This window comes from Phocoena sinus, chromosome 2 (assembly GCF_008692025.1).
Source record: "Phocoena sinus isolate mPhoSin1 chromosome 2, mPhoSin1.pri, whole genome shotgun sequence".
Lineage (NCBI taxonomy): Eukaryota > Metazoa > Chordata > Mammalia > Artiodactyla > Phocoenidae > Phocoena > Phocoena sinus.
In genome coordinates, this window is record NC_045764.1 from 69,759,890 (window position 1) to 69,786,597 (window position 26,708).

At 39.5% G+C, this 26,708-nt stretch overlaps 2 protein-coding genes and 1 non-coding gene across 9 annotated transcripts in view; 1 reads left to right on the plus strand and 2 right to left on the minus strand.

Moving 5' to 3' along the window:
• Nucleotides 1-4,440, minus strand: part of HACD3 (3-hydroxyacyl-CoA dehydratase 3) — a 32,992-nt gene extending 28,552 nt beyond the window's left edge. For both annotated transcript variants that reach the window (XM_032623847.1, XM_032623846.1), the window contains exon 1: nt 4,190-4,440. In XM_032623847.1, coding sequence (XP_032479738.1) covers nt 4,190-4,276 — 87 coding nt within the window. In that variant the 5' untranslated portion in view covers nt 4,277-4,440. The remainder of the gene's footprint in view (nt 1-4,189) is intronic.
• A 7,354-nt stretch (nt 4,441-11,794) lies between these two features.
• The window catches only part of DPP8 (dipeptidyl peptidase 8), a 57,458-nt gene continuing 42,544 nt past the window's right edge, over nt 11,795-26,708 (plus strand). For 4 of the 6 annotated variants that reach the window (XR_004348401.1, XR_004348400.1, XM_032622283.1 and 1 more), the window contains exons 1-3: nt 11,795-13,857; nt 16,106-16,375; nt 21,247-21,359. Coding sequence is in view for 4 of the 6 variants with exons in the window: in XM_032622283.1 (XP_032478174.1) it covers nt 13,821-13,857; nt 16,106-16,375; nt 21,247-21,359 (420 nt within the window). In the remaining 2 variants the exon portion in view is untranslated. The remainder of the gene's footprint in view (nt 13,858-16,105; nt 16,376-21,246; nt 21,360-26,708) is intronic. The other 2 variants (XM_032622281.1, XM_032622280.1) reach the window with 2 other exon arrangements.
• On the minus strand, nt 22,742-22,814 carry TRNAR-CCU. Its single transcript has one exon. It is a non-coding gene; the product is annotated as a tRNA-Arg (tRNA).

Genomic DNA, 26,708 nt, shown 5'->3' on the forward strand with positions numbered 1-26,708 from the left:
TGCGGGCCTCTCACTGTTGTGGCCTCTCCCTTTGCGGAGCACAGGCTCCGGACGCGCAGGCTCAGCGGCCATGGCTCACGGGCCCAGCCGCTCTGCGGCATGTGGGATCTTCCCAGACCGGGGCACAAACCCATGTCCCCTGCATTGGCAGGCGGACTCTCAACCACTGCGCCACCAGGGAAGCCCCTTGCTTTTTATTTGATATATTTCTAAACTTTATCCATAGATACAGCTGGTTCTGTTTCATTTATTTTAGCTGTTGTACAGTGTGCTGTTGTATAAATATACCACAGTTTATCCATTCTCCTGTTGATAAGTACTGAGGTTGTTTTCAATTTTTTTTTGCCATAATGAACATACTGTCTCCTTGGGCATATAAGGAAGAGCTCAGTAATATGTGCCACAAATATCTGCCTCAAGCTTGTCTTAAATCTGTCATCTTTTTTTTTAGGGTTTATGTTTTTGTGTCTTGTTTAACACATTCTTCCCTGTTCCAGTATCATAAAGACAGTCTCCTATATTTTCTTTTAGTAGTTTTGCTTTATGCATTTAGTTCATTAGCCCACCTGAAATTGACTTTTGTGTACGGCATAAGGCAAGATCTTACTTTATCTTTTTGCCATTTAAATTACCAATTGTCCCACTACAATCTCCTGAATGGTTCATCCTTTCCCCTATTAATTTGTAAAGCCACCACTGTTGTTCAATAAGTTTTCATATATGGATAAATCTGCTAACAGCCTCTATTCTGTTCTATTGCTCTTTGTGCTTCTCTCTCATCTAAGGTTTAGTATCACAATAATAATCCCTTACACTTGAATAGCACACTAGAATTCACAAAGCACTTTCAAATCCATTATCCAATTTAAGCCTCAAAACAATCCTGTGAATTAGGTGTTATTATTCACATTTATTTGCATGAAAAGACACAGGCTCATAAAGGTTAGGTGAATAATCCACGGACACCAGATATTAAGTGGAAGAGCAAGGACCCAATCTCATGCCTTCAGTTACCACTCTTTCCACCAGACTCTCTATTAGGTAAGGTCAAGAACAGTATCTTTCAAACAGCTCCCAAACAGAGCTATGCACACTGCCCTCATATAACTGAAACAAACAAAAACCTTGATAAATGAACAAATGCTTTAACAACTATGGTTGTTGGCACAAATCTGTCCTTCATGCTTATCCTGAAAACAAACTCTATTCTGAAAGTAACCCTGCCCTAGCCCCACTGTCTGCAGCTCCAAAGACAGAGGAGAGATGTGAAAACCTGATGGTTCTCTGTGTCTCAGAAAGGGAAAGGAGCAGGGCTGATGCCCCCAAACTGGAATTCAGCATCAAAACTCATTTACACATATGCTTCAAAGAGCAGGGGAGGATAGAGAGCTGTCCAACAACCCAGTACCTAGCTTAAGGTGAGACAAAAGTAGGTACTCCACAAACGGTTTTCATTAAACAAGTAAACGAATTGCTTCATCCCAAGCCAGAATCACCAGTTTCATAGGCCCTGCAGAGAACAATTGGGAAATTTTTAAAAAGGAGCAGCTCCTGACATTCAAAAGCTGGCCTGGCACTCCCAGCTAGAACACTTTATTCTGTTATTTATTGAACATGAACAATCTCACAGAATACCTTGATAAAATGAGACAAAGGCCATTTCATAATTTTGTGTAAGCACAGATAAAAACATGGCCACAAAAAAAAAAAAAAAAAAAACATGGCCACAATGCCACCCACAAAATATGAGACACCCTTCCTCTCTTGGCCAAAGTAAGTGACTGCCACTTCTCTACCAATTAGTTTTATTCTTGTTCTGGTCTCTCTTTCCTATATTTAAGATTTATTCAGATACCCAACCATAGAATTGCCCGCTTTCTGACAGCATCTAATCTAAAGTGAATCCTTGCTTCCTTAGTCTGTCCCCCAATCACCAAAGTCCAAATTCTATAATCAATTTTGAGCAAACCCATGGAGTCTGCTCTCCCTTGCTGATATGAGCAATAAACACAACTTGTTTAACTAGAGGTGTGTTCCTGGAACTCTTTGGCTGTAGGGCATTGACATGTGCAACAAGTTGGACAATCTGAAAGTCTATGCCGTCCTCTTTCTGGCAAGTCCTCCCAGTCTCAGTTTGACAAGAATACTTCACCTTATTTCTGGAAGTCACCTCTAACTAACGAAAAGAGAGGTACCAAATTCCTTTAACACCAGGGACCTGGTCCAGTATTCAACTCCAACTCTACAAATAAACATACTCATGCACAAAACTTTTTGTTAGTATATAATATGCTTCCTCCTAGATAGAATGCCATTGGAAAGCTGAGTCTGTCTGACTCATTTTTATAAATCTGTAGTATTTCACACATGGTAGGGGGTTTCTTTTATGAATGGTATTAACATGTTACCTTAAAACTAATGGTAGTTGAAATGGATGCCTCAGAATTACAGATGGGAAATCCGAGAAAAACCAAAAACTCAATTGGGGAAAAAGATTTATTTTTTCCCAAAGAATAAAAAAAGGATTTCTCTCTCCAAAAGAAAATTCTATTTTTCCCTCCACCGTTACATTTCTTTAACTATAATATATTCCAATCACATACTTTTATGTTTTAAAATATACCAAATATGATTAACTACTTTTATGTTTTAAAATATACCAAATATGATTAACACATGTGTTCATGTTTCTTAACTAAAAGGTTTAGATCTTTCAGGAAAAATTTAAGTATGATGCATTCTTTCATTTGCCCAACTAATTTCCATTTTTTTCCACCAACACCACCCCACTTCCCCTAAAAACATCTTTTCTGTTTGTAGCTTCAAAAGTATCCCAGAATATTACATCCTTATTACAACTAGAGAGGGCCTGAGTTTATTTAATTGGTCTACACAATGTTTAACTGAATACTTAAGAGAGATTGCCATGACACAAGTTCTGTACTTTTCTTATTGACTGATGTTAGAATCCTCTCTAGAAGGACACTTTGATCCCCATCTACAAAGATTTTGTTTGTTTTTTCCTTTTTTATTAAAACACCGTGGAGCAGAGTAGAGGGACACAGCAAAGAACATTTATACATCCTCTGACGCGAAAGTGCGATTCAGCCTGGTTTAACACATTAAATGACACAGGCTATTTAAAGGCATTCTGGTCAGTATTGTCTTAAGTTTCAATGAGAAAACAAGTTTATATTCTAGAAGAAAATATTAAATTCAACAAATTCAAGTCCACACTCAAAGAGCACCTACACCTTGCAAGACAGTATACCAGATGGGCTGATAGATCCCAACATAAACGCCTGACTCCGAGGCAGAGAGAGTTAAGGGGAGTGAAGGAGGTTACAAAGTGCCATAAATGTCAAGGAGAGTAGGGAGTAAGAATGTAGAAAGAACATTCCAGACTGAAAACTCCAGTTCCTCAAAAACGGGAATCCTGGATGGTTTGGACCGAGACAAAGGGGTACACAGGTCCTGAGAGCTCCACCATTTAGGAGGCCTCAGCTTGTTCTCATGAGGGCCAATGAGATCAAGCATAAATACTCAACATAACTTAATTTTGTAGTTATCTATGCAACTCAGCAAACCTGAGCTCACAGTCTTCAGAACAGGGTGGGGGGGGAATCACTTCTTCGGGGTCTTATGGACTTTAGAACTAAAATTAAGAAGAATTATTTCCATCACTTAATGGTTGGAAGGTGGGTGTGACCCCTCCAATGCAGCGGTGGGCCTCGTGAAGGTCCGAGGGGACCCGCTAGACCTCTCAGGTCAGCGCTAGACGTCCAGCCACGGCCCGGCAAGCCACTGTCACACTGCACCCCGGACCCAAAGACATCCCACGCCTCGAAGAGCTTCGGCAAACACGAACTCCGACGGCCAGGCCTTCAGGGCCAGGCTCGGGCTCCACCAGGCCGCAGACTGCGAACAAAGAGGAGGCCCGGAGTAGCCTCCGAGGCCCGCGCGGGGCTCACGCAGCACCCGAGGTACCTGAAGCCTTCAGGGGATTGCGCCCAGGGTCTGCCTCCATGTGGGCCAGCTTTTGCTCGGGCCTGGACGCCGAGAGCGCACCGAGTCCTGGATCCCGTTGGCGCGCTACTGGCTCGCCGGTACGCACCCGGACAAAGGGGACTGGGGTCCCAGCGGTTCCCAGGAGCCGAGACCCGCGCACGTCCCGCCGCCCTGCCTTTACCTGCACGTCACTCAGCTCCACGCGCAGATACAGCTCGCGGTGCCGCTGAGCCCAGTAGACGTGCGGCGTCAGCACCTGATTCTCCATGACCACACTGCCCAGGGTGCGGGGAGACTAGGCTCGCTGCCTCAGGCAGGTCGTGCGCGGCTGGAACTGGCCGAACACAGGCCGCAAGACCACCTCGCTCCGGAGGGCCTGCAGCCCGCAGCCTCTATACGACCCACGCTCGCGGGACGCGCCTGCGCAGTGGCGAGCAGGGGAGGCAGCGGCGCGGGCTCCGGGCTTCTGGGCGAGCCGGGTGGGGGCGGGGCGGGAAGGGGCGGGCCCAGGAGCGTGTGACGCCCCTGCTTGCTGCTGCCGCCTCCAGAGTCGACAAGTGCTGTGCAGTTACCTCTCTTCTTCTGGAGGACGGTTAAAAATAAGCGTAAAAATTAAACGCTGGAGACTGATGAGGAACCGATCAGCATGGAGAACGGGCTTGGATTGGTGTATCTGGAAGGTTCCTCCCATCTGTCATTCATTAATTCAACATTTACTGAGCGCCTGCTGTGTGCCCGGGCTTCAAAGCTAAGCACCGGAGCTTCAGGAGTAAGACACAGCACCTGCCGTCCTGGAACCCGTAGTCTATTAAAAGACGCAAGTAATTACAGACATAATAAGGATGATGATGGTTATAGGGGAAGCGGTGTGGGAGAGAATGGAAGAGTGTTCTAAGAGGGGAGAGTAAGCGTAAAGGCCAGAGATTTCCAGCGCTATTCCATAGAACTTCATACGATGATGGAAATACTCCATTCTGCGCTGTCCATGACGGTAGCCACTAGCCATATGGGGCTTCTGAGTACGTGAAATGTGGCTAAAGAAACTGAGAAACTGAATTTTTTGTTTCATTTACTTCTAATTAATTTAAATAGTCACAAATTAATAGCTATTCTGTGGGACAGCACAAGAGACTTGTCTCCTTTGAAAAGGAAACCCAAACTATAGACAACACTAATTTATGTCTAATTTAAACTATCTCGTCTGTATCCACTTTCATCCCCAAGTCTGCTTTCAGTGAAGAATTTAATAGGAAGCAACATTACTATGAAAACCAGAAGTCTGGGACAAAAATGAACCTTATTATTCAGTTCTGTTAGCACCCATTTATTTAGCAAAGTTCTGAGCCCAGGGATCCAGAGATGAAATGATGCCAGATCTCAGAAAACATTTAGCTCAGGGGGTAGGTCATATAAAATATAGAGGGTTTTAATATGGGGAATATACTGAGCTCAGAAAGAGGCAGGAAGGTAGGAGCTAAGGGTTGTAGGAACCAGTGGCAGACATTTGAGAGCAAATCCTTGAGAGCTGGACAGTGAAATGGAGGAGGAATTTGATAGAGGAAGAAGCAGAGGTAGGGCAGTGGATGCACAGGGCAGGAGACCAAAGATGAAGAGATATGAAATGTTCTGCATACTGGGGGTTAAGGGCATGGAGGGGAGAGGTTGCCCTGGGTCTGGTAAGACAGATAGGGAGTGGATTAAGAAAGTCTTTGTTTCAATGAGGTGTTTGTACTATATTCCACAGACACATGAGAGTCAAGCAAGTTTGTTACAGGAGATCAGGAAAATCAAATATGTGCTGGGCAAAACAACCTGTCAGTGAGGAGAAACTGGTAGTAGGCAAACCAGTTGGAGGTGATGCAATCTGCCTGTTATGAGATAATGAAAACGGTAACCCTGATAGCCTTGAATTTTAAAAATAATTTTTTGAAATGATAAAATTATTTTTATTACATTGCTTTTACTACAATATAGATGCTATATAGGACACTTTAAAAAAATTGAAGTATAACTTATGTATAGGAACCAGGCAAATTTCAAATATTCCACTTAAGCTGAATTTTTGCATGTTTATACCTGTGTAATTAATTACTATCTAGATCAAGATCCGGAACATTTCCAGCATCCTACGGGTTCTCTCATGTCAGTGTACCTTTGCCTCCCATCCCCTACACCCCTGTAATTACTATCCTGACTTCAATCACCATAGAGTAGTTTTTGTCTATTCTTGAATTTCGTGTAAATGGAATCTACCAGTATGTACACTTTGTGTCTGGTTTCTTTCATTCAACATAATGTATTTGAGATTTATCTATATTGTGTGAATCACCAGTTCATTCTTTTTTGGGTTTTGTTTGTTTTATTTCACAGTATGAATGTATCACAAATTATCCATTCTCCTGATGATGGACACTGCATTGTTTTCAGTTTTTAGCTAGGAATATTTATGTACTTGTCTTTTGGTGGATATATGTGCTTAATTTTCTTGGGTAAATACCTAGGAATGGAATTGCTAGGTCATAGAATATGTATGTTGAGCTTCTGTAGATACCGTTAGGCAGTCTTACAAAGTGTTTTGATCAATTTACACTCCCACAAGCAATGTTTAAAAGTTCTAGTTGCTCCATTTCCTTGGTATTTTCAGTCTTTTAAATTTTAGTCATCCTGGTGGCTGTGTAATAAAGAAAAATAATTTCAGTTTAGCATATTTGAGCCCTAAAATTTATCAGCTGACCTCTATCAAGGCGAATTGAGTTCAAGTCTATTGGTAAGCAAGGAGACTGAATGACATTTTGCCTCAGATGCTCCATAAGAAAAGTCCAATGGAAGGGGGTTTATCCAGCCTGGTTCAACCACCACTAACCTACTGGATGACTTCTCTGGGCCTGAGTCTCCATATCCATCAAATGAGAGAGTTGGACTCACTCCCCTCCAATGTTCTTATCAGCTATTCGTAAATTTTCCTGTGAGAAGGACAGCTATTGTGGAACTCTCTCTCTATGAGAAATCCAGTAAAAAAAAAAAAAAAAAGGATATTGAAATGGAGAAGGGAAAGAGTAACATCCAGGTAAACTATAAAACTAAAAGATGGCAGAGGGGCTAAAAAGGCAGAGCACAAGTAGCCCTGCCAAGCTGAAACAGGTAGGGCTGATGGTTTTATGAGAATGCTAGTCAAATTAAAATGCAAATGAAGCACTGTCTTTGTGTTCTCCCTTCCAGATGCAGCCTTCCCAGCCTCGTGTGGCCCAGGGTCACCTCTCCTTTCTCTGGCCATCAGAAGCATTTGCTGAGTGTTTCCTCTGGATGAAGCACATGCTCAGTGCATAAGTCTGTACTCCTGCCTTTGGCAAGTGATCATACACATTCTCCTTGTTCAGCTTTTTACAGAATCTTTTATTCCTGCAAGAAGTTTTGGAAAATGAGCTGTAGAATTTGGCTGTTTTGTGCCTCACCCAGGATCACCCAGCCAGATATCCTTAACCAAAATCAGGTTACTATCTAGATGGCACAAAACTGAGAGTGGAGAGAGACTGACAGATCAGCCCAGGCATCTACTGGGGAATTCAGGCAGCCAGCTCATATCCCTGTAACCTCCTAACTATGCCAGGAGAGTGGTGAGCATTGCAGCCAGTCATTGCCAGAAAAATCTTCCCCTCAGCCTGTCAATACACAGTTCAGAATAATATGCAGAGATGGTCCCTTCCTTGAGTGCAGGGAGTAGCCTTTCCACCCTATCCAGTTTGACCTACCTGATAATTCTTGGCTTTCAAATACATGGTTGCCAGGTACAGACAGTTGGCATGCTACCACTTATGTAAAAATAGTGGAGTAGTGGGAGGAATAATACATTTGTACATAAGCATTTGTTTATGTATCATAAAATATTACTGGACAGTATATGCAAGAAACCAATAACATCAGTTTCTTGTGGGGAAGGAAACTGGGTGACTGGAAGACCAGCATAGCAGAATATTTTTTACTATATACCCTTTTATTCAAAAACTTAAATACGCAAAAGAAAATTAGCTGAAAAGCTCTTTTTTGTTATGGCAGCTTGGTTTATACTATGCCTCCAAAAGGTATAAAATATGGAGGAAGTGGAAAAACAAACTCTAGCCCATCGTACCCTGTAATCAACTGCTATTAGTGTGTACATTACATGCTTGTGATCTGTTTCCTCAACTAGATTATAAATCTCCCTGGAACACAGATTGCTTCCTTTTGGTATCCTGTAGCATCGAGTACAATGTTTCAGAAAGTAGATGCTTAAAATATGCATGTTGATGCTAATGCCCAGTGCTAGAAAAGTTTTAGTGAAATTGGCACATTCATGCTGAATGTAAGTAAGGACAATGTGAATTTGTGGAATCATTTTGGAATGCAGTTTTGCAATATGTAACAAGATAAATGTAGATGTTTATGCTGATTGGCCTTGTAATTCCCCTTTGGGGATTTTATTCTAAGAAAATAATTTCAAGGAAGGAAGATGTATATATGAAGATGTTCATGATGTTACATGTTGAAACATTGGGACTTACTCAGGAATGACCAAATGTACTGTGGTATAACAACGCAATGGAAAACTGTACAGCTGTGCAAAATGATGAATAGGAAACTAGCAATATTGAAAATGTTTATGATAAGAAATACAAAAATTTTGATTACAACTTTATATAGTGCTAAGATACTGGGGAGTAACTTGTCTTTTTGTTTTCTTCCTTTATAACCCTTGATCCTTCCCTACATAGGGAGCTAGCATGAGGCAACCATGCTTTCTGGGAGTTATAACTCTGGGATTAGAAAACAGACATCAGATTCCTCTCTTTTAAGCTCAGTTGCACATTCAAGACAGAAAATATTTGGAATAATATGCAGACTAAATAAAAATTATCCAAGCATAGGAGGGAAGAAAAAGTCATTTTACAGATGAGAGAAATAAAACTTAGAGAGGCCCAATATTAATCTGTTAGTAAGGAGAGGAGCCAGGATGTGAACCCAGGTCTGCCTGACTCCAGGAATCCGTGCTCTGATCCGTGAGTACCTGAGCAAAATTACCACTGCCTGAAGATCATGGAATGGTAGATGCAGAAGGACTGGGAGACAGGTTGGTCTCTGATGAGGCCCCATGTGAAAAGATGTCAGGTTCTCTAAAACATGAGGTCAGAACTGTATGAGGACCTGATTACCTCAAATAGGCACTGATTTCAAGATGTAGCCCAGGGTACCCTGGGAAGAGTTCTCACTTGTCCACCCTAGCTTTCACTCACACTTACCTGCCTGCTGTCCTTTATGTCAAAATATGATTGTTTCATGATGCTTTGCGATTTTTTTCAGTCTACAGCAGGGACGGATTTGTATCAACCCCACCATGCTATTTATTCAGACCACGTGTGCTAGGTAACTTGCCTTTTCCTGAGGAGTTCCTAGAGTGTAGGGCAGCATAATACAGCTAAGTAGGCTTTGTCAAGCACACAGTTTGCTTGTGTTTGGCAAGGCCCAGGCCTGACTGATTCAGCCAGTAAAGATACAAGGAGCCAGTTTAGGGACTTCCATGGTGGTCCAGTGGTTAAGATTCCACCCTTCCAATGCAGAGGTGAGGGTTCAATCTCTGGTTGGGGAATTAAGATCCCACATGCCACGAAAAACAAAAAACAAAAAACCAAGGAGCCAGTTTAGCCTCAGACAGTTTATTACTTACATGTATAACAAAGGGAAGAATGCATCAAGGTGCCAGTGGTCCTTGTCCCATGTATGAAAAAGGACACTACTGAAGCAAAAGAAGGGGCCAGGTGACTGCAATGTACATTCTGGGATAACTGGCTTCTGAGGAGCCAGTTCTAGGCTGCAGCCAGTTCTAGGTTTTTATATTCTCAGCTCTATTCTGACAGGGGTGGGGTAGAAAGCCCACACCTCATCAGAACCTAGGAGGGTCTGAGAGAACACTCCTGGCTGTCCCAGGGGAGAACCCCAGGGGAGATTGCCTCAAGGTCTTCATAAGACTGTTCCTTTCCAGTTCTGGAAAGATCACAAAGCCTTCTGCTACAACTCAGATAACCGTTGGTTCCAGCCTTTGCCTAGGAGGCCTATGTGGATACATGCAAGGTGGCCAGGGTGCGTGATGGAGATGTTCCCCCCACAGATTTCTCAGGGTTAGAGGCTTTTTAACCCTGCCATAGAAATAGAAAATAACACGGAAAACAAAGAAATCTGAATTCAACTCTAGTTTAGTCTGTCATTAGACATATGATTTCAGCACATCCTTTACCTCTCTGGAGCTTGTTTTTTTCTTTTTTTTTGGTGTTTTGTTTTGTTTTCCCCTGAGGTTTGCTGTTAACCTCTCTCTCTTTTTTTAATTTTTATTTTTTATTGCAGTATAGTTGATTAACAATGTTGTGTTCATTTCAGGTGTACAGCAAAGTGATTCAGTTATACATATACATGTTTTGATTCTTTTTCAAATTCTTTTCCCATTTAGGTTATTACAGAGTATTGAGCAGAGTTCCCTGTGCTATACAGTAGGTCCTTGTCGATTATCTATTGGAGCTTGTTTTTTTGAAATCCATAAAATTATATCTTTTCTTTGCTTTTGGGGAGGTCTTTTTCCTCTTATTCAAATATAAACGGCACAAAGTCAGGGATTTTGCCTACTTTATTCACTGTTGTAGCACCAGTGCTTGGAACAGTGACAGGCACATGGCAGAGATTCAGTAAACATTTGGATGAATGAAATGAAGTGCAAGATGTTTCATTGTATTTTGTTAGCATGTGCATCTGCATTCAAAGCCTTAAAACCTACTTTCGGGTGTTTTTTGGGGGGGGGTTGTTTGGTTTTTTTGCACAAAAGTCATAGAGGAATCCCAGTGAAAACATGACTGTACTTTTAGAGGAACTCAACTCAAAAAAAAAAGCCTGAGCAAAGACTCATTTAACCTCAGAGTGAGTAATTGCATACTGAATAGAACATGGCACCCAGATGGATCTGTTATTACAATAAAGCCTAATTACACACACCTCTGATAAATGGGTCCTTGTAATAATACAAAATAGGGAAGGCCCAGCTTGTCCACTGTTTTGTTCTACACCTTCCACTTTCCCAGTCATCTCCCAAGGCTCCCCTTTTCTCTTTCTCTCAGCCAATGTATGGTGTAGAATAGGAAATAAATTGCGGGTCAAGAGACCTGCCTCTGGTCCTGATAAAAGCAAACCACTCACTTCCCTACCCTGGGCCCCAGTTCCTTCATCTTTAGGTGTTTGTATGACACACGTGGTTTTCCTTAAGTGCAATTAAGTGACGTTATTACATCTCTTTCACAGATAAAGAAACCATGGCTCAAAGAGACTGACCTGCTGAAGGTCATTAATTAGTACCAGAGCCAAGCTTTCTGACTCCAAGTTCAGGTTTCTTTCCACCGTAACAATGAGACATCCAGAAAATCCCCAAGGTCCTGGTCCTTCCCTCTCCATGTCATCTCCATGAAGGGGCAGGGATTTTTGCCTGGCTTGCTCCGTGTTCTAATCTCAGTGTCTACAGCTCTGCCTGGCACATAGGAGGCACTCAATATATATTTGTCAAAGGAAAAAAATAGATGACTACGGACGTGCCACAGTTCGTCCTGTGATTTCCAGCAAGTTACTGCCCCTTTCTGGATTTCTTCTCTGTCCCCCAACCCCGCCCAGTTTCCTTCCCGCGCCTCGTTCGCTCCTCCGGCCACTAGACGGCACTGTGGTAAGGGAACCCCGCCGAGCAGAGAGCTGCGCTCCTCTTGGTACCGTTGCGCCTTCCCCCGTTGAAGGGCAGCGCGCAAGAAACCGGAAGTGCTGGAGCCGCCGCCGCCGCCTTTAAGTGCCGCGTTCACCGCTTCGGTTACCGCCGGCGCCGTAGCCAAGGAGGCCGCTGCCCCCTGGTCGGGAGTGGAGGCCGCGCGGCATGAAGCGGCGCAGGCCCGGTCCTTAGCGCGCGTCAGGACGGTCCGGGCGGGGCCGGGGGGGGAAGGTGCAGTATCCGCCCCCTCTCCTTCCCCTTCGCCCGCAAGGCCTGCGCCTCAGCCCACTCGGGCCTCTCCGCCTCACGGAGGAACCGCCCGGCGCATTCTCCCGGTTAGCCCGCTCTGCGGTTTACCCGGCGCGCCGCGCTGCGCGGGCCCCAGCCGGTGGCGGGACCCAACTTGCCGGAAGAGGAAGCCCAGGCTCTCAGATTCCGAGTCAGCCAACGTTCACTGGGCGCCCCCTGAGCGCTGGGTGCTGGCCTCCGGACTTCCACGTCCGTTATCTTAATTGAGCCTTGCTGGGGTTGGGAGCCGGGTATTGTCCGGGCTTACAGATGAGAAACGGAAGCCCACAGAGGCGAAGGGATTTGCCTAAAGTCCGACTGTGGCAGATCGGATTCGGACTGAGATTTTCTGGTTTCCCAGCTCGTGTTTTCTACTGCCCCACTTTAGGTCGATTCCCTCCTTGTTTACTGGCCCCTTCTCATTCTATTTCACCTACCTGGCACAGGATAGATGCTTTTCTTTACCTTTTTTTTTTTTTCAAACCTTTCCCCTCACACACTTTTCTTCTAAGACTTGGCATCCCCCCAGTCCCCCTTCTTAATATTCTCTGCTACACCTCTCCTCTTCTTCCGCAATCTAGCTTTCAAGATCGTTGCCCACTTTGTGATAATGAACCTCTCAACTAGCTGACGACTGAAATAGCTAGGTTTCAACGAGGCTTGGGGTGTTTAAGTGGACAAACTGGCGCCTGGATTAAAAATTAAGGAATGACATTTGAGTGGGTCCAAATTCAAGAGTCCTGAGGCTATTTTCTAACCCCACATGCTCTTCTCTGAATGAGGGGCTTAGTGAATGGGGAGGTGTATTGACATCGTAGTCCGTTGTTGCTGTTTTAGCACAACTTTTTTCCCCCCATTTGCCACTGAGCCACATCTCTCTCCATCACCTATCTGGGCTCCGAGAGCCCAGAATTAAAACCAATAACAAAGTGACAGGTATAATCACAGACCCTGCTTTTCTTCTTTTATTAAGCCAGAATTTCAACAAACTTAACACTTCCGTTTCTAGAGAAGTTACCTAGTTCAGTTATTTTCAGAGTATATGTGGAAAGGAAATAAGCAAAAATGGAATGCACTGAAAATGGGTAGTACATTCTTTATCTTGTGAAAATCTTGATGTTAACTGGAAGTTAGTTCTGTCCGCAAAAATGACTCTGTAGTTCTTACTGGTTATTCTGTTGAGTCTATTCTGTCTCCAGTCAGCTGAATATGTATTCTGTAAAATAATACAAATTGGTTATTATGTAAAAGGCAGAAGAACAGGACCAGGCACATAGAAATGAATTTTATTATTAATCATCTGTCATTTTTGAAGATTTGCGGTAGCCACTGAGTAACCTCACATCTGTATGCCTTTTATACTTTTAAATGTTCTTCCATAATTTACCTTTTAATGTGTATCCGGATGTCAGGATTTACACTACCGTTTGGATATTCTTTGGAGTAAATTGGGCTATACATTTCTGAAATCAAATCAGTTTATAATTTTCATAATTAAAGTGCAGATACAAAGTAATTCAGGCATTGTATATTATATCAAAAAGAACATGCATCAGTTTCAAGTACTATTTGAGACTTTAGGCTTAATCTTTTTGGGCACATATGATCCATTTTAATAATGATCAACAGCTTTATATCTTATTTCATTATCCTGGTGAGCAGGATTGGATGGTGAGAAAAGGAAAGACTCCTGTGAGAAGAGAGCAGGATGAGCAGAGGGATCTATGCTTGAAGTTGAGTCACTTCAAAAAGATCTCTTTGAATGTGGAAGAGATCTGAACAGATGAAAATACAATCAGGTAGGCACCAGGGAAGGGCCTTAAGTGAAGAGGTAGGTGGGGCAGTGAAATATATGCACTGTGCTAAGAACATGTACTGACCTATTTTCTAATTTTTGCAATTAGAAAACTCGGGTTACATATTTTGAGAATGTATTTGTATGTAAGGTGTTACGGAAATCTGGAAATTAAATCAGTTACACGTTTGTGTAAATTACTATATGTAATATCAGGTCTAGCCTAGGAAATGCAAGATATACATTGACCATAAAATACAGAATAGTGTCATTTGAACTGTAAAGTGTGTGTGTGTGTGTGTGTGTGTGTGTGTGTGTGTGTAGAGAGTCAGAGAAATAGTGAGTCCAGGGACCTAGTACAATTTAGGAATACCAGATAGTTTTGCTTAAGTGCAAGGTAATGGCAACTTCTATGTAAGAGACATGTCAAAATAATGACTCAAGAAGCTGGGCAGTAAGCTTGGGTAGTCTGTCTGAGCTTCCCCGTTCCATCCCCAAGCTCTATTGTTTCAAGCAGTGGTTTGGAGATGAAGTTCCAAGTTTAACGCAAGGGAGTTGAGAAGAATGAGCCCAGTTTGTATATCTCCTTGTCTCACCTGTCCCTTACTCTTGTTAGGAATCAAACTAGATCCATTGACACATTTGATAGAAAACGGACCTCCACCAGCTTTTAGATGGGCAAACAACCATTACTGTCATGTACTGCTACTTAATATCAATATGCTGAATACCATTTGAGCTAAATGACTTTTCCTCTGTTGAACTGTTTGGATTTTAATCATTGGAGGTAAATGCCCACTTGTAATAATATTACAAGTTGTATACTATAGAACTCTCCAGTAGATTTTCTGGCTGCTCTTGCTACTGTTATATTGAAAACGGTAGTGTAGTTCACTGTAGCCTGAAAAAAAACACAATATCATGGCCGTGGCCTCACAGTTTGTTCCTTTCGAATGCCGTACAGCACACCAGCACACCTGATGGACTAATTCGCAACCCATACCTGCTAATGACTTTTTCTCTGTGGTTGGTAGTTTTTACCACGAACTCCTGTTAACCTGTGAAATTAAGGTTTAAAAAAGACATCATGTTAAATATACAGCCATGTATTGATTTTTGTTGTAGAAGTAGTTAATAATTATGTGAATTGGTTACACAAATGCAATCTAGTTTATCTCCTAAGTCCACATGTTTCGGACATTTATTAGTTCAAAAAGAGCATGTTGCCCCAGAATTTTTGTTTATGTTGCTCCTTTTTGGTAGCATTATGAATAATGCATGTCAGAATATACAGTGGCTTATAATAACACTTCTTGTTATTTTCTCTGATACTTTGCACCTGTTACATTTAAATATTGAAATAGATAAAGGAAAAAATTATCCTCTTCTGGATTTGTAAAATGAAAGAAACATCATTAGTAGATAAAATCTTAATACTGTTTTTGGGTTGAAGTGGTAAATTGGGTTTGGACTTTTATCAAAATATTGATATTACGAACATTAAATGTTTTGTGCATAAACTACAACTAAAGCCACTTTTTTCTCATTTAATCCTGGAAGTTTTATAATCTGTAGTAATAGTCACATAAATTCCTTATAGTATAGAGTTACACAGGGGATCATCAGATAGTGATGTCTAGGCAAGAGCAAAAGACAAAGAAAAAATGTACCAGCCAGTTAGGTCTTTTGTTGTTTGGAGTCTCATTTAAAAGGAAACAGTATTTATATTATCTTGGGTAAGCTCCCTAGAAAGGTTATTAGAAGTACATTGTTTGCCACAATTTTATAACTGTTCTAATTGGTCGTGATTATTTCTGTTCTCTGAAGAAGTCCACATTTATCAAATGAGTAACTTTTTTTAAGTGCAAAAACACTTAACTCCCTTGGCACATTTAGCTTCACTATTGACATGATCTTTGAAGGAACATAGCAGCCAACTGGCATATGGCCCGTTTCCTTCCAATGTGGGAAAGAAAAAGGAATTTTGGCAAGAGATACTTAAGGAGAGCCTTTTATAAAAGTTCCCCAAGAGATTTATAGTCAACTGTGAAATAGACATGACCTCAGGTTTTTTTTAATCTCATTTTTAAAGAAAAGGGGGAGCTATTGCTTTTCTTACGAAGTTTAATTGCAACTGTACTGAAAAGCATTTTTTCCCCTTTTTGGGGGTGTTGGGGGGCCCTATCAGACTGTCATTCTGATTAATATAAGAGAAGGCAGACCTGTGAACTTCATGTGCCTTATTTTTCTAGGAAAATGCAACATGGCAGCAGCGATGGAAACAGAACAGCTTGGTGTTGAGATCTTTGAAACTGCAGAGTGTGAGGAGAATATTGAATCACAGGATCGGCCTAAATTGGAGCCGTTTTATGTTGAACGATATTCCTGGAGTCAGCTTAAAAAGCTGCTTGCTGATACCAGAAAATATCATGGCTACATGATGGCTAAGGCACCACATGATTTTATGTTTGTGAAGAGGAATGATCCAGATGGGCCTCATTCGGACAGGATCTATTACCTTGGTGAGTATGAAGTCATAGTTTCTGAAAGGAAATGCTTTCTTAATTCAAACAGGCTAGATGCAATTGGCACTCAAATTTTGGTGAATAAATAAGTGAATGAATCAGTGATGGTTCCACCAAAGGAAAAAAAAATAATTTAAAGAACTTCAGTTTTGGTGCTGTTTTCATTTTGTTTTGTCCTATTAACTTGATCATTTGCACATAACAGATCATGAATTGATCATGATCTTACTTTCAAAGTAAAGATGCTAGATATTACTTCTTCCTAACGCTAATTCAAAATGCCTTTCCTTAGGAATGGTCAGATTAGGAACACAAATAATAAAAACAGTAGTTTGTTCCCACTCTCAACAGCTACTGCTTTCGTTTTTTTAAACCAAGGCTGGTTTTGGTCTCTTCTTCCTGAGCCCATTCACTCCAGGTTTAAGGTCTGCCTTCATTAAATGCATGATACCACTGATGGACATTTTTGTTTCTTTGTTTGTTTATGCACCTTAAATGCTTTACTAAGATGTTGTAGTAAAAGGAATAGGTAGTAAATTCTGAGCAACTATCATGCTTAGGCACAGCTTAGTATTGACTAACCTAGCACATATATAGACACAGGGCAGTGGATAAAGTCTTGGAATCAGAACCCTAAGCTCTGGTATCCGCTCTTTGCTGAGTTGTTTACCCTGTGGGTCTCAATTTCCTCTCTATCAAATGAGGGTTAATGTCTATCTCATGGGATTGTCTTAAGTATTAAACATTTTACATGAAAACATTTCCAACTTAAACCAATATTAAGAAACACAATACGGTTCTTGTACAGCCAAACCAAGTTTTATTGTACTATGGCTAGTTTGAGGAAGGAAACTAAAAAGGGAAAGAAAAAAAATTTGTAGACCCCATTCCCATCCCCCAAGCAGCTGTCTTCATTACAGTATTATTATTTTTACACTATTATTTTTTAGGATTGGAAATAATAGTTGTAAATTATAGTATGCTGCTTAGCATTCACCAACTGGTAATTATTATTTGTATTAGCTTAAGTCCCAAAGGCCTATTCATTAATTGTCGCTCATTGAACACATTTATTGAGAGATGATGCTAAAATATTTAGGTAAGTCATCTAAGTAGGAAATATATATATGTATCTTTCTCAAGAAACTTATGCTATGGTTTTTTTGGGGGTTTTTTTTTTTGTGTGTGTGGTACGCAGGCCTCTCACTCTTGCGGCCTCTCCCGTTGCGGAGCACAGGCTCCGGATGCGCAGGCCCAGCGGCCATGGCTCACGGGCCCAGCTGCTCCACGGCATGTGGTATCTTCCCGGACCAGGGCACGAACCTGTGTCCCCTGCATCGGCAGGAGGACTCTCAACCACTGCGCCACCAGGGAAGCCCAATGCTATGGTTTTTTTCGGAGGCAGAAAATCAGACTTTACTCAGATTGGAGAAGCAATATAAGAAAAGCCCATCCATACTTGCTAAATCAGGCAGCTTGGTTGGAAGAGAGTTTGGGCACAATTAGGGGAGGAACCCTTATATTTAGTATAATAGTTAAAAATTATAACCATACCATCCATAATTCTTAACTATAAACAAATGTCTCACAAAAATGTTTATGAATTAACCATTAAAACTGCTTAAAGAAAGGGATTTCACTCCCAGTACAATAGTTGAAATGGAATCACAAGCCCATAAATTTTGGAGTTTCCTTCCTGTAGTCACGCTATTTTATTTTCCTAACCCAGAGCCTGAAGGCAATGAATGGTTGTTAGAATAAGGAAGAAAGAATGTGAGAGATGGGAACACCGGAGGAACTGAGGCCTGAGTTGAGTCCCACAGCTAGGGGTTGGGTGGGAAAGGAAGGGCTGAATAGCCAGAGATGTGTTTGAGGGCCGACCTGCTAATGTGCCTTTGTTTATTAATTTTTTAAAAATAGGTTTTCTCCCCTCCTCCAAAGCTGTTTGACAATTTTTTTTTAAAGAGATGTTCTTGCATGAGTCCACATTAGTAATTGTAGATTCATTTTTTTTTAAGCAACTCCAGAGTATTCCATTATATAATTGTGCCATCTTTTACTTAACCAGGCCTCTAATAATGGGCATTTAGGTTTTTCTATTTTGGTATTAACAAAAAATGAGGGAGCAGATATCACTGTATTAGATCATTTTTGTACATGTGTGAATTTACTTAATAGGACTAATTCCAAAGAATGGAATTATTGGGACAAAAGGTGTACAGATTCTGAATTTGTATTGATATTGCCAAATTGCCCCTCCATTGAGGTTATAGAGTTTACATCCCTGCCAGCATTGTCTCAGAGTATTTCTCTACACCTGTACCAATAGTGAGTAATAAAACTTCTTTTTATCTTTCCCAGTCTGATTGGTGAACAGCAGTTGCTCACTGTAATTTTTTTAATTATTATTGTTTTTTAATTGACATATAACATTATATTAGTTTCATGTGTACAACATAATGATCCGATATTTATATACATAGTGAAATGATCACTACAGTAAGTCTAGTTAACATCTGTCACCATACATAGTTATAGTTAATAAAAAATTTTCTTGTGATGAGAACGTTTAAGATTCATTCTCTTAGCAACTTTCAAATATGCAGTATAGTATTGCTGTACATTATATCCCCATATTTCATTGTAGTTTTAATTTTCTTATGAGTGAGGTTGAGCATCCTTTCCCATATTTACAAGGCATTTGTATTTCTTTTTCTGTGACTGATCTGTTTGTAATCATTGTCTATTTTTTATTGGGTTGTGGGTGCTTTTCTTATTGACATAAAGCACTTTTTTGTACAAGAAGGGAATTAACCCATTGTAGTATTTTTCCCTGAGATTTAATGTCTTTTGCCTTTAGTGTCTTTTGCCCTTCTGTAGAAATCTGGATTTTTTTTTTTTGGTAGTTAAATTTTTACTTTTTATGTAGTTTTGCATCACATCTAGAAAGGCTTTCTCAGCTCCAAACTATATTTTTTGAAATCTTTATTTACTTTGGACTTCGTTTTGTTCCATTGATCTGTCAGTCAAATCAGGTGCCAATGTTATGCTGCTGTTACTATTATTATTTTTATCATAACTTTAGATGTTTTACTATTTTATAGTACTAGTCACCCTTCATCACTCTTTTTCATACTTTTCTTGATTATTTTTGTTTGCTTGTTTTTCTTTGAGAACTTAAAATAAGATTAGAGCTCCTTTCTCCCAATCCTATTTATACTGTTTTAGGATTACATTATATTTATAGATGAAGTTAGGAAAATTGACAATCTTTATAAAATATTGAGCTTTTCAAGAAAGTTGTATGCCATTTCATTTGCTCAAGTCTTTTATATCCATCTGAATATTAATATTTTTCCATGTAAATCTGTTGTTTCAGAAGTTTTAATATACTTCGGACACCAATAAATAGCAGTGTGTCAACAGGAAAGAAACAATGGGAAAAGGTCATTTTGTGTTTAACCAGAACTGGTGTGTGTGTGTACATAGAATGCGTTGGAAATTTTTATTGGTCAAGGTTGAACCCAAGGAAGGCATTATGGAACAAGGAGCAGTTTTAAGAGGAGCATTTGAAGTGATTGTGGATGGCTCTCATTTGAGGGTAGATGAGAACCAGCTTTTTCATATTTGCAGGTTGAAAGCTCTTAGAAGGAAAAGGCTTAAGGAGGATATGATCATATTTTGTAAGATTATGAATGGTATGGATAAGTGACTACAGTCTTAAGAATTATGTAACAAAGTAACTCTGGAATGTACAAAATAGATCTAAGGCAAAACTAAGTGCTGAAGTAAATATCAGCTGATACCTGACTTTTTACCCCAAAAGGCAACAAACTAAGAAAGGTTTAAGAAAAGTTTAGGATAATAAAAGGATAAAGGAATCTGTGGGTATTTGGAGAGTTGTCCCCCACCTTTGCAAGGGTTAGCATGGAAGTTACCATGCCCTTCCACAGACTGCCTTCTCTGCCATTATCAGAAACACAAGGCTGGGGATTTGTTCCACTAGAGAGAGTTTTTGTTCTTCCTGTGTGATTTATTTTCTCTTTCCTTCACTCTCCCCTAGCTTTTTTGGAAGTGATACCTTTCTAGCACCTTTTAGAGTAGAAGGACTTTGTTTTACTTTGAGTTTTCTTTGGTTCACCTCTTCATAACCATGTTGTATTTCTATTACTTCTCTTTGGTATGTAGTTTATTCTACACTGCTGTGATCTTCCCATTCAGTTATTGTATGATTTCACAGAATAGACCTATCTTCTACTTAGTGTAGACCTCTTTCTTTCACAATTCTCGAATAAAGGATGAAGAGACTTTTAACAAATCAGATATCAGATTCTGTGTCCTGTTGTTTTAATATGAATGTACTTTCATTTGAAACTTAGTGATTATAGTGGTAGAACATTTATAGTGAATAAAAACTCAAATTGTTAGACCTATGTATATTTCTAAGTAAATACTTTAAATGATTCATAAAAAGAAGAAGCTTGGTAGTCTGAAGTTGTCACAAAGTACCCCCATTTGGAATCTAATGAGTCTATTGCCAACTTGTAAGACACTAACAATTTAAAAAAAAAACAAAACTAAAAGTGACACTTATCCTTACATCATCTTATACACTTTTATGTTTATTTTGAGAGGGACTAAAATTTGAATATCAAAAGGAAACCTGAGGATTTTTCTGGGAGCCTGGGTTTTACTGAAGAAAATTACCGTGGCATATGGCATGTGCATCTCCTACTTGTTAACATTCATTATAGGTCCCATAGAGTACAAAATTTTGCAGTATATAGGAGGCATTATATATTTACTACTATAATTGTGGTAGATTGCTATTTTTTAAAATAACAAAAAATGATTGTTTCCTTTTATAGCTATGTCTGGTGAGAACAGAGAAAATACACTGTTTTATTCTGAAATTCCCAAAACCATCAACAGAGCAGCAGTCTTAATGCTCTCTTGGAAGCCTCTTTTGGATCTTTTTCAGGTAGGGTTAAACATTGTTATTCCTATGATTTTGTGTATGTTTTTAGATATTACCTTCGTTTAGGGACAGAAATTCAATTGGGCTTTTATATTTGAAGTAGATATGAATCAAAAGGAATTAAAACATTTTTATGTTTTTGCATGTATGACCATGAAATTTCATTAAATTCTCAATATCTGAAACTAGGGATAGTAGATATTACAATTCAGATTTTTTTTTTTTTTTTTTTTTTTTTTGGCCGCCCAGTATGGCACGGCATGTGGGATCTTAGTTCCCCGACCAGGAATCAACCTGTGTCCCCTGCAGTGGAAGGGTGGAGTCTTAACCAATGGTCCCTGGACCGCCAGGGAAGTCCCCAGATTGTTTTTTGGCTACCTTTCTCCCTGTTTAACTATCTTTCCCTTCTACAAACTTGCTAGTTAAGTAATTCTCACATTTTGGTGGAAGAGTTATTCACATAAAAGAAGTAATGTATATTTCCAGAAAGCTTTTTATTCAAATCTTTAAATTGAATTTTTAGTTCTAATATTTAGTAACAGTACTAATGTAAGGGTTAAATAAAGGTACCAAGTTCAGTTTTTTTTTTCTAAATAGCATAATTCAATTTATGTAAAATCAAAGGTTAGGTTTTTTTTTTCTTCAATATTTTGTCTTTAGACAATATGTAAATGGTTCAAAACATCCCAAGAACAAGATGATAGTTTGGGTGTGATTGTTTGCCTTTTTAGTTCTCATTTATTATTTTTACATTGAGTATTGAATAGAATATTTGGACTAGGAACTAAAATGTGATATTTCTTTTAGGAAGTAAAAAAAAAAAAAACCTTCCGTGACAACTAATCATTTTGACTGCAACTATTTATCAGGGATGTTGTTTCTTACATTGGTTTGTGACTTTCCTTTAAAACAAAAAAATTCCTTATTCTAAGAACAGTGTGTTGAACTGAAATAATGGTAGTTTTCTCATGGAAAAGGTTGCAAATTAGTGAGTCAGAGTTGTTTTGTTTTTTTTTTAAGCTTTATTATGGAAAATTTCAAACCATACAAAAGTAGAATCCTATGCAAACTAGTTTTAACAATTTTCAAGTCTTTGCCATCAGTGTTTCGCTGTAGCCTTACCAGTCCTCCCTCACAATCCCTATCCCCACTTCTCAGATTATTATTATTTTTTTTTTCAGAGAGTTGGCATTCTTGTTTATTTATTTATTTGGTTGCACCAGGTCTTAGTTGCAGCTCGCCAGCTCCTTAGTTGCAGCACATGGACTCCTTAGTTGCAGCAGGTGGGCTCCTTAGTTGTGGCTCCAGGACTCCTCAATTGCAGCTTGCCGGCTCCTTAGTTGTGGCATGCGAACTCTTAGTTGCGGCATGCATGTGAGATCTAGTTCCCTGACCAGGGATTGAACCTGGGCCCCCTGCATTAGGAGTGCAGAGTCTTATCCACTGCACCACCGGGGAAGTCCCACATCTCGGATTATTTTTAAAGAGTTCCCAAATAGGTCATTTCACTCCTAAATAAGTCAACATGTTATCTCTAAAGAATATAGATTCTTTTTAGATATCATCACATCTTAAAAAATCACTGATCATTTCTTCATATGAAATATTCAAATTTCCCTGATTTTTAAATTTCTCTTTTTTTACACTTGATTTGTTAAATCAGAATCTAAGTAAGGTTCATATATTACAATTGATTGATAGATTTCTTAAGTTTCTCTTACTTTTAATATATTGCTTTCCTTTCCATCCTTTTTTTCCCCACTGCAGTTTATCTATTGAAGAAAGAGGGTCTGTTTTGCTGATTGTATTCCTGTGGTGTTATTTGATAATGTTCTTCAGTCACCTGTATTCTCTGTAAATATAGATAGGTAGTCAGATCTCGAAGCTTCATCAGACCCAGGTTTCCTTTTTTTCTCCCCCAATAATACTTTACAGATCAAAAGAATTGAAAGCAGGGTCTTGAACAAATAATTCTATACCTATATCCATAGCAGCACTATTCACAATAGGCAAAAGGCGGAAGTAACCCAAGTGTCCATGGACAGATGAATAAATAAACAAAATGTGTCATATGTTGGGTTGGCCAAAAAGTTCGTTCAGGTTTTTCCAGAACATCTTTTTTTTAATATATTTATTTATTATTAATTTATTTTTGGCTGTGTTGGGTCTTCGTTGCTGCACGCAGGCTTTCTCTAGTTGCAGTGAGTGGGGGCTACTCTTCGTTGCAGTGCGTGGGCTTCTCATTGCGGTGGCTTTTCTTGTTGCAGAGCATGGGCTCTAGGCGTGTGGGCTTCAGGAGTTGTGGCACGTGGGCTCAGTAGTTGTGGCTTGTGGGCTCTAGAGCGCAGGCTTGGTAGTTGTGGCTCATGGGTTTAGTTGCTCCGCGGCATGTGGGATCTTCCCGGACCAGGGCTCAAACCCATGTCCCCTGCAGTGGCAGGCGGATGCTTAACCACTGTGCCACCAGGGAATTCCCTCCATAACATCTTATGGAAAAATCTGAACTAACTTTTTGGCCAACCCAATACATGTGATGGAATATTATATGGCCTTAAAAAAGAAGGAAATTGTGACACGTGCTGCAACATTGAACTATGAAGATATCATGATTAGTAAAATAAGCCAGTCACAAAAGGACAGATACTGTCTGATTCCACTTACATGGGGTGCCTAAAGTAGTCAAATAGACTACTAGAATGGTAGTTGCCAGAGGCTAGAGGAAGGAAAAATGGGGAGTTGCTGTTTAATGAGTTTAATGGGTATAGGGTTTCAGTTTTGCAAAATGGCAGAGTTCTGGAGATGGGTTGCACAGCAATGTGAGTATAGTTAACAGTAGTGAATGGTACACTTAAAAATTGTTAAGATAGTAAGTTTTATATTATATATTTTACCACAATTAACAAAATAATATTTCATAGACAACGTTGTATGCCTCCATCAAAAGTCGTATAGAGCCTTATTTATCTTCTTGGGATGATAGCACCCTTTGATCGTTACCTAGATCCATTATAAAACAGTGAAATTTTATCATTCCTTCTTCATTTATTAACTGAAAAACTTCTATAAAGAGAAAATGGCTATTCAACAACTATTCAGTTATTCTGAGTTCTAGTTCACAATAGAAAAGCAGGATGTTTCTTGTCCTTTATTTCCCATTTTTCAAATAATCTGTGTTCTACAGTCTTATATATGTGATCAGTTAGGGGTTTTGGAGGGGTTTTTGTATCTTTATAAACTTACAGTGTTAGCCTGTTTGGTATCTTTTGATCCATTGACAGTTATTATTCTTATTGTACAAATGTCTTATTTTTGGCTGTTGGAATCCCTTTCAACTTGACATGTCAAATCCTTTTGACGTGACCCTGGTAATAGATGATAGCGCTGTTGCTTTCTGTTGTGAAGATGTGTTATGATCATGTTTCACATTGCTTATCCCATGCTTAGAATCAGCCATTTCTTTCTAGTTCCTTTAGGGGAAAGTGGTGTTAAGAGACCATGATCTGGGTACTAGAGATGCTTATTATTATTGGGTTGTTAATTGTTTCTGGGTCTTTTTATTGGGCAAACTAGGGAATACATACATTGTGGGTGTGGGTGTGTGTGTGTGTGTTTGAAATGTACAGATCACCATGAAGTCATATGAATTCAGATAAGATATAAGGTCAGACTGATATATCCAGTTAAGATATTGCACTACAGGATTTTTCTTTAACCTCATTTATCCTACATATGAATTTTCTTTCTCTGGTACCAAAGGTCCTGTTTTAAACAACAGTATGATTACTCATTTGCTTTACTCCATACTACACACAAAACAGTTTTAAAATAACAAATGAATCAGTGCTGATTACTTAACAGTAACTTGGAATTGGTCTTCTCTGTGTGGTCATGCTATCAGTTCTATACAATTAGATTCATTTGCTTCATTTTGTTTTCAAGTGTTAGGAATTCCTTTGTTTTTAATTTAATTTTTGTAGAAAATAGTTATATGGTTCCAAAGTCAGATCTACAAAACCAGAAGTATTCAGAGAAGCTCCTCATCTCCTCTACCCTATTTCTCCCCTTCTCCTTCTAGATAATCTTTGTGTTTTTAAATGGCTTATCCTTCTTTTTTAAAAAATATAAGCAACTACATAGATATTCCTATCCCCCATTAGATAAATAGTAACATACAGTATACATTTTCTCCACCTTGCAATTTTCAAATAACAATGTATCCTTCAAATCACTCCGTAAGAATATATAGTGAGTCCTCCATATCCACAGGTTCAGCATCCTTGGATGCAGAACTAAGCTGCATCCTTGGATGCAGCTGTACTAAGCCATTTTATAGTCTGAGGGACTTGAGCATCCACAGATTTTGGTATCCATGGGGGTGGGGGTGTCCTAGAACCAATCCCCCACAGATTCTGAGGGACAACTGTATATATAATCTTTATTTCTTTTTACATCTGTGTTGTGTTGTACAGACAAATCATATTCAACCAGTTCCCTCTTGATGGACATTTTAGTTAATGTTTGTATTACAGATAGTAGTGCAGTAAAATGGCTTGGGCTTTTTACATTTTTGCCAGTGTATCTTTAAGCTAGATTCTTAGAACTGAAGTCACTGGACCAAAATGTATATGGTTTTGTAATTTTGCTAGATATTATCAAATTTTCTTCCATAGGAGCTGTGCCATTTTGAATTTCCATCAGTAAGGTATAAGTGTGCCTGTTTTCCCAGAGACTCTCCAACACAGTTTGTGGTCAGACATTTGGATTTTTTGCCAATCTGATAGATAGAAATGGTATCCCAGTGTAGTTTAATTTGCTTTTCTTTTGTAGGCAAAGTTAATCATCTTTTATCTCTAACCCATTTTTCTGTGGAGTGATTGGTCTTTTTCTTCATTTTTAGGAGCCTTTTATATACTGGAGATATTAATAACCCTTTGTCTGTGATATAGTTTCAGATATTTTCCTGAAGTTGTAATTTGTATTTTTACTTTATGGTGTGTGCATGTGTGTACGCACGCCATGTGGAAGATTTTTGTGTAATAAAATTTATCCATCTTTTTGGTATTGTTTCAAGAATTTGTGTCTTCTGTCATAGGACAGTTTTTCTACACCCAAGTTATAAAAGAATTTATCCATGTTTTCATCCAGTGCTTTATATGGTTTCTTATATGGTTTCATTTTTTAAAGCTTTATTGAGGTATAATTGGCATATAAAAAGCTGCAGATATTAAGGTGTACAATTTGATAGATTTGGATGTACATATGATGTACCTGTGAAACCCTTACCTCAGTCATTACCCTCAAAAGTTTCCTTGTACTGGTTTGTATTCTCCCCTACCCACCCATTCAGGGGTA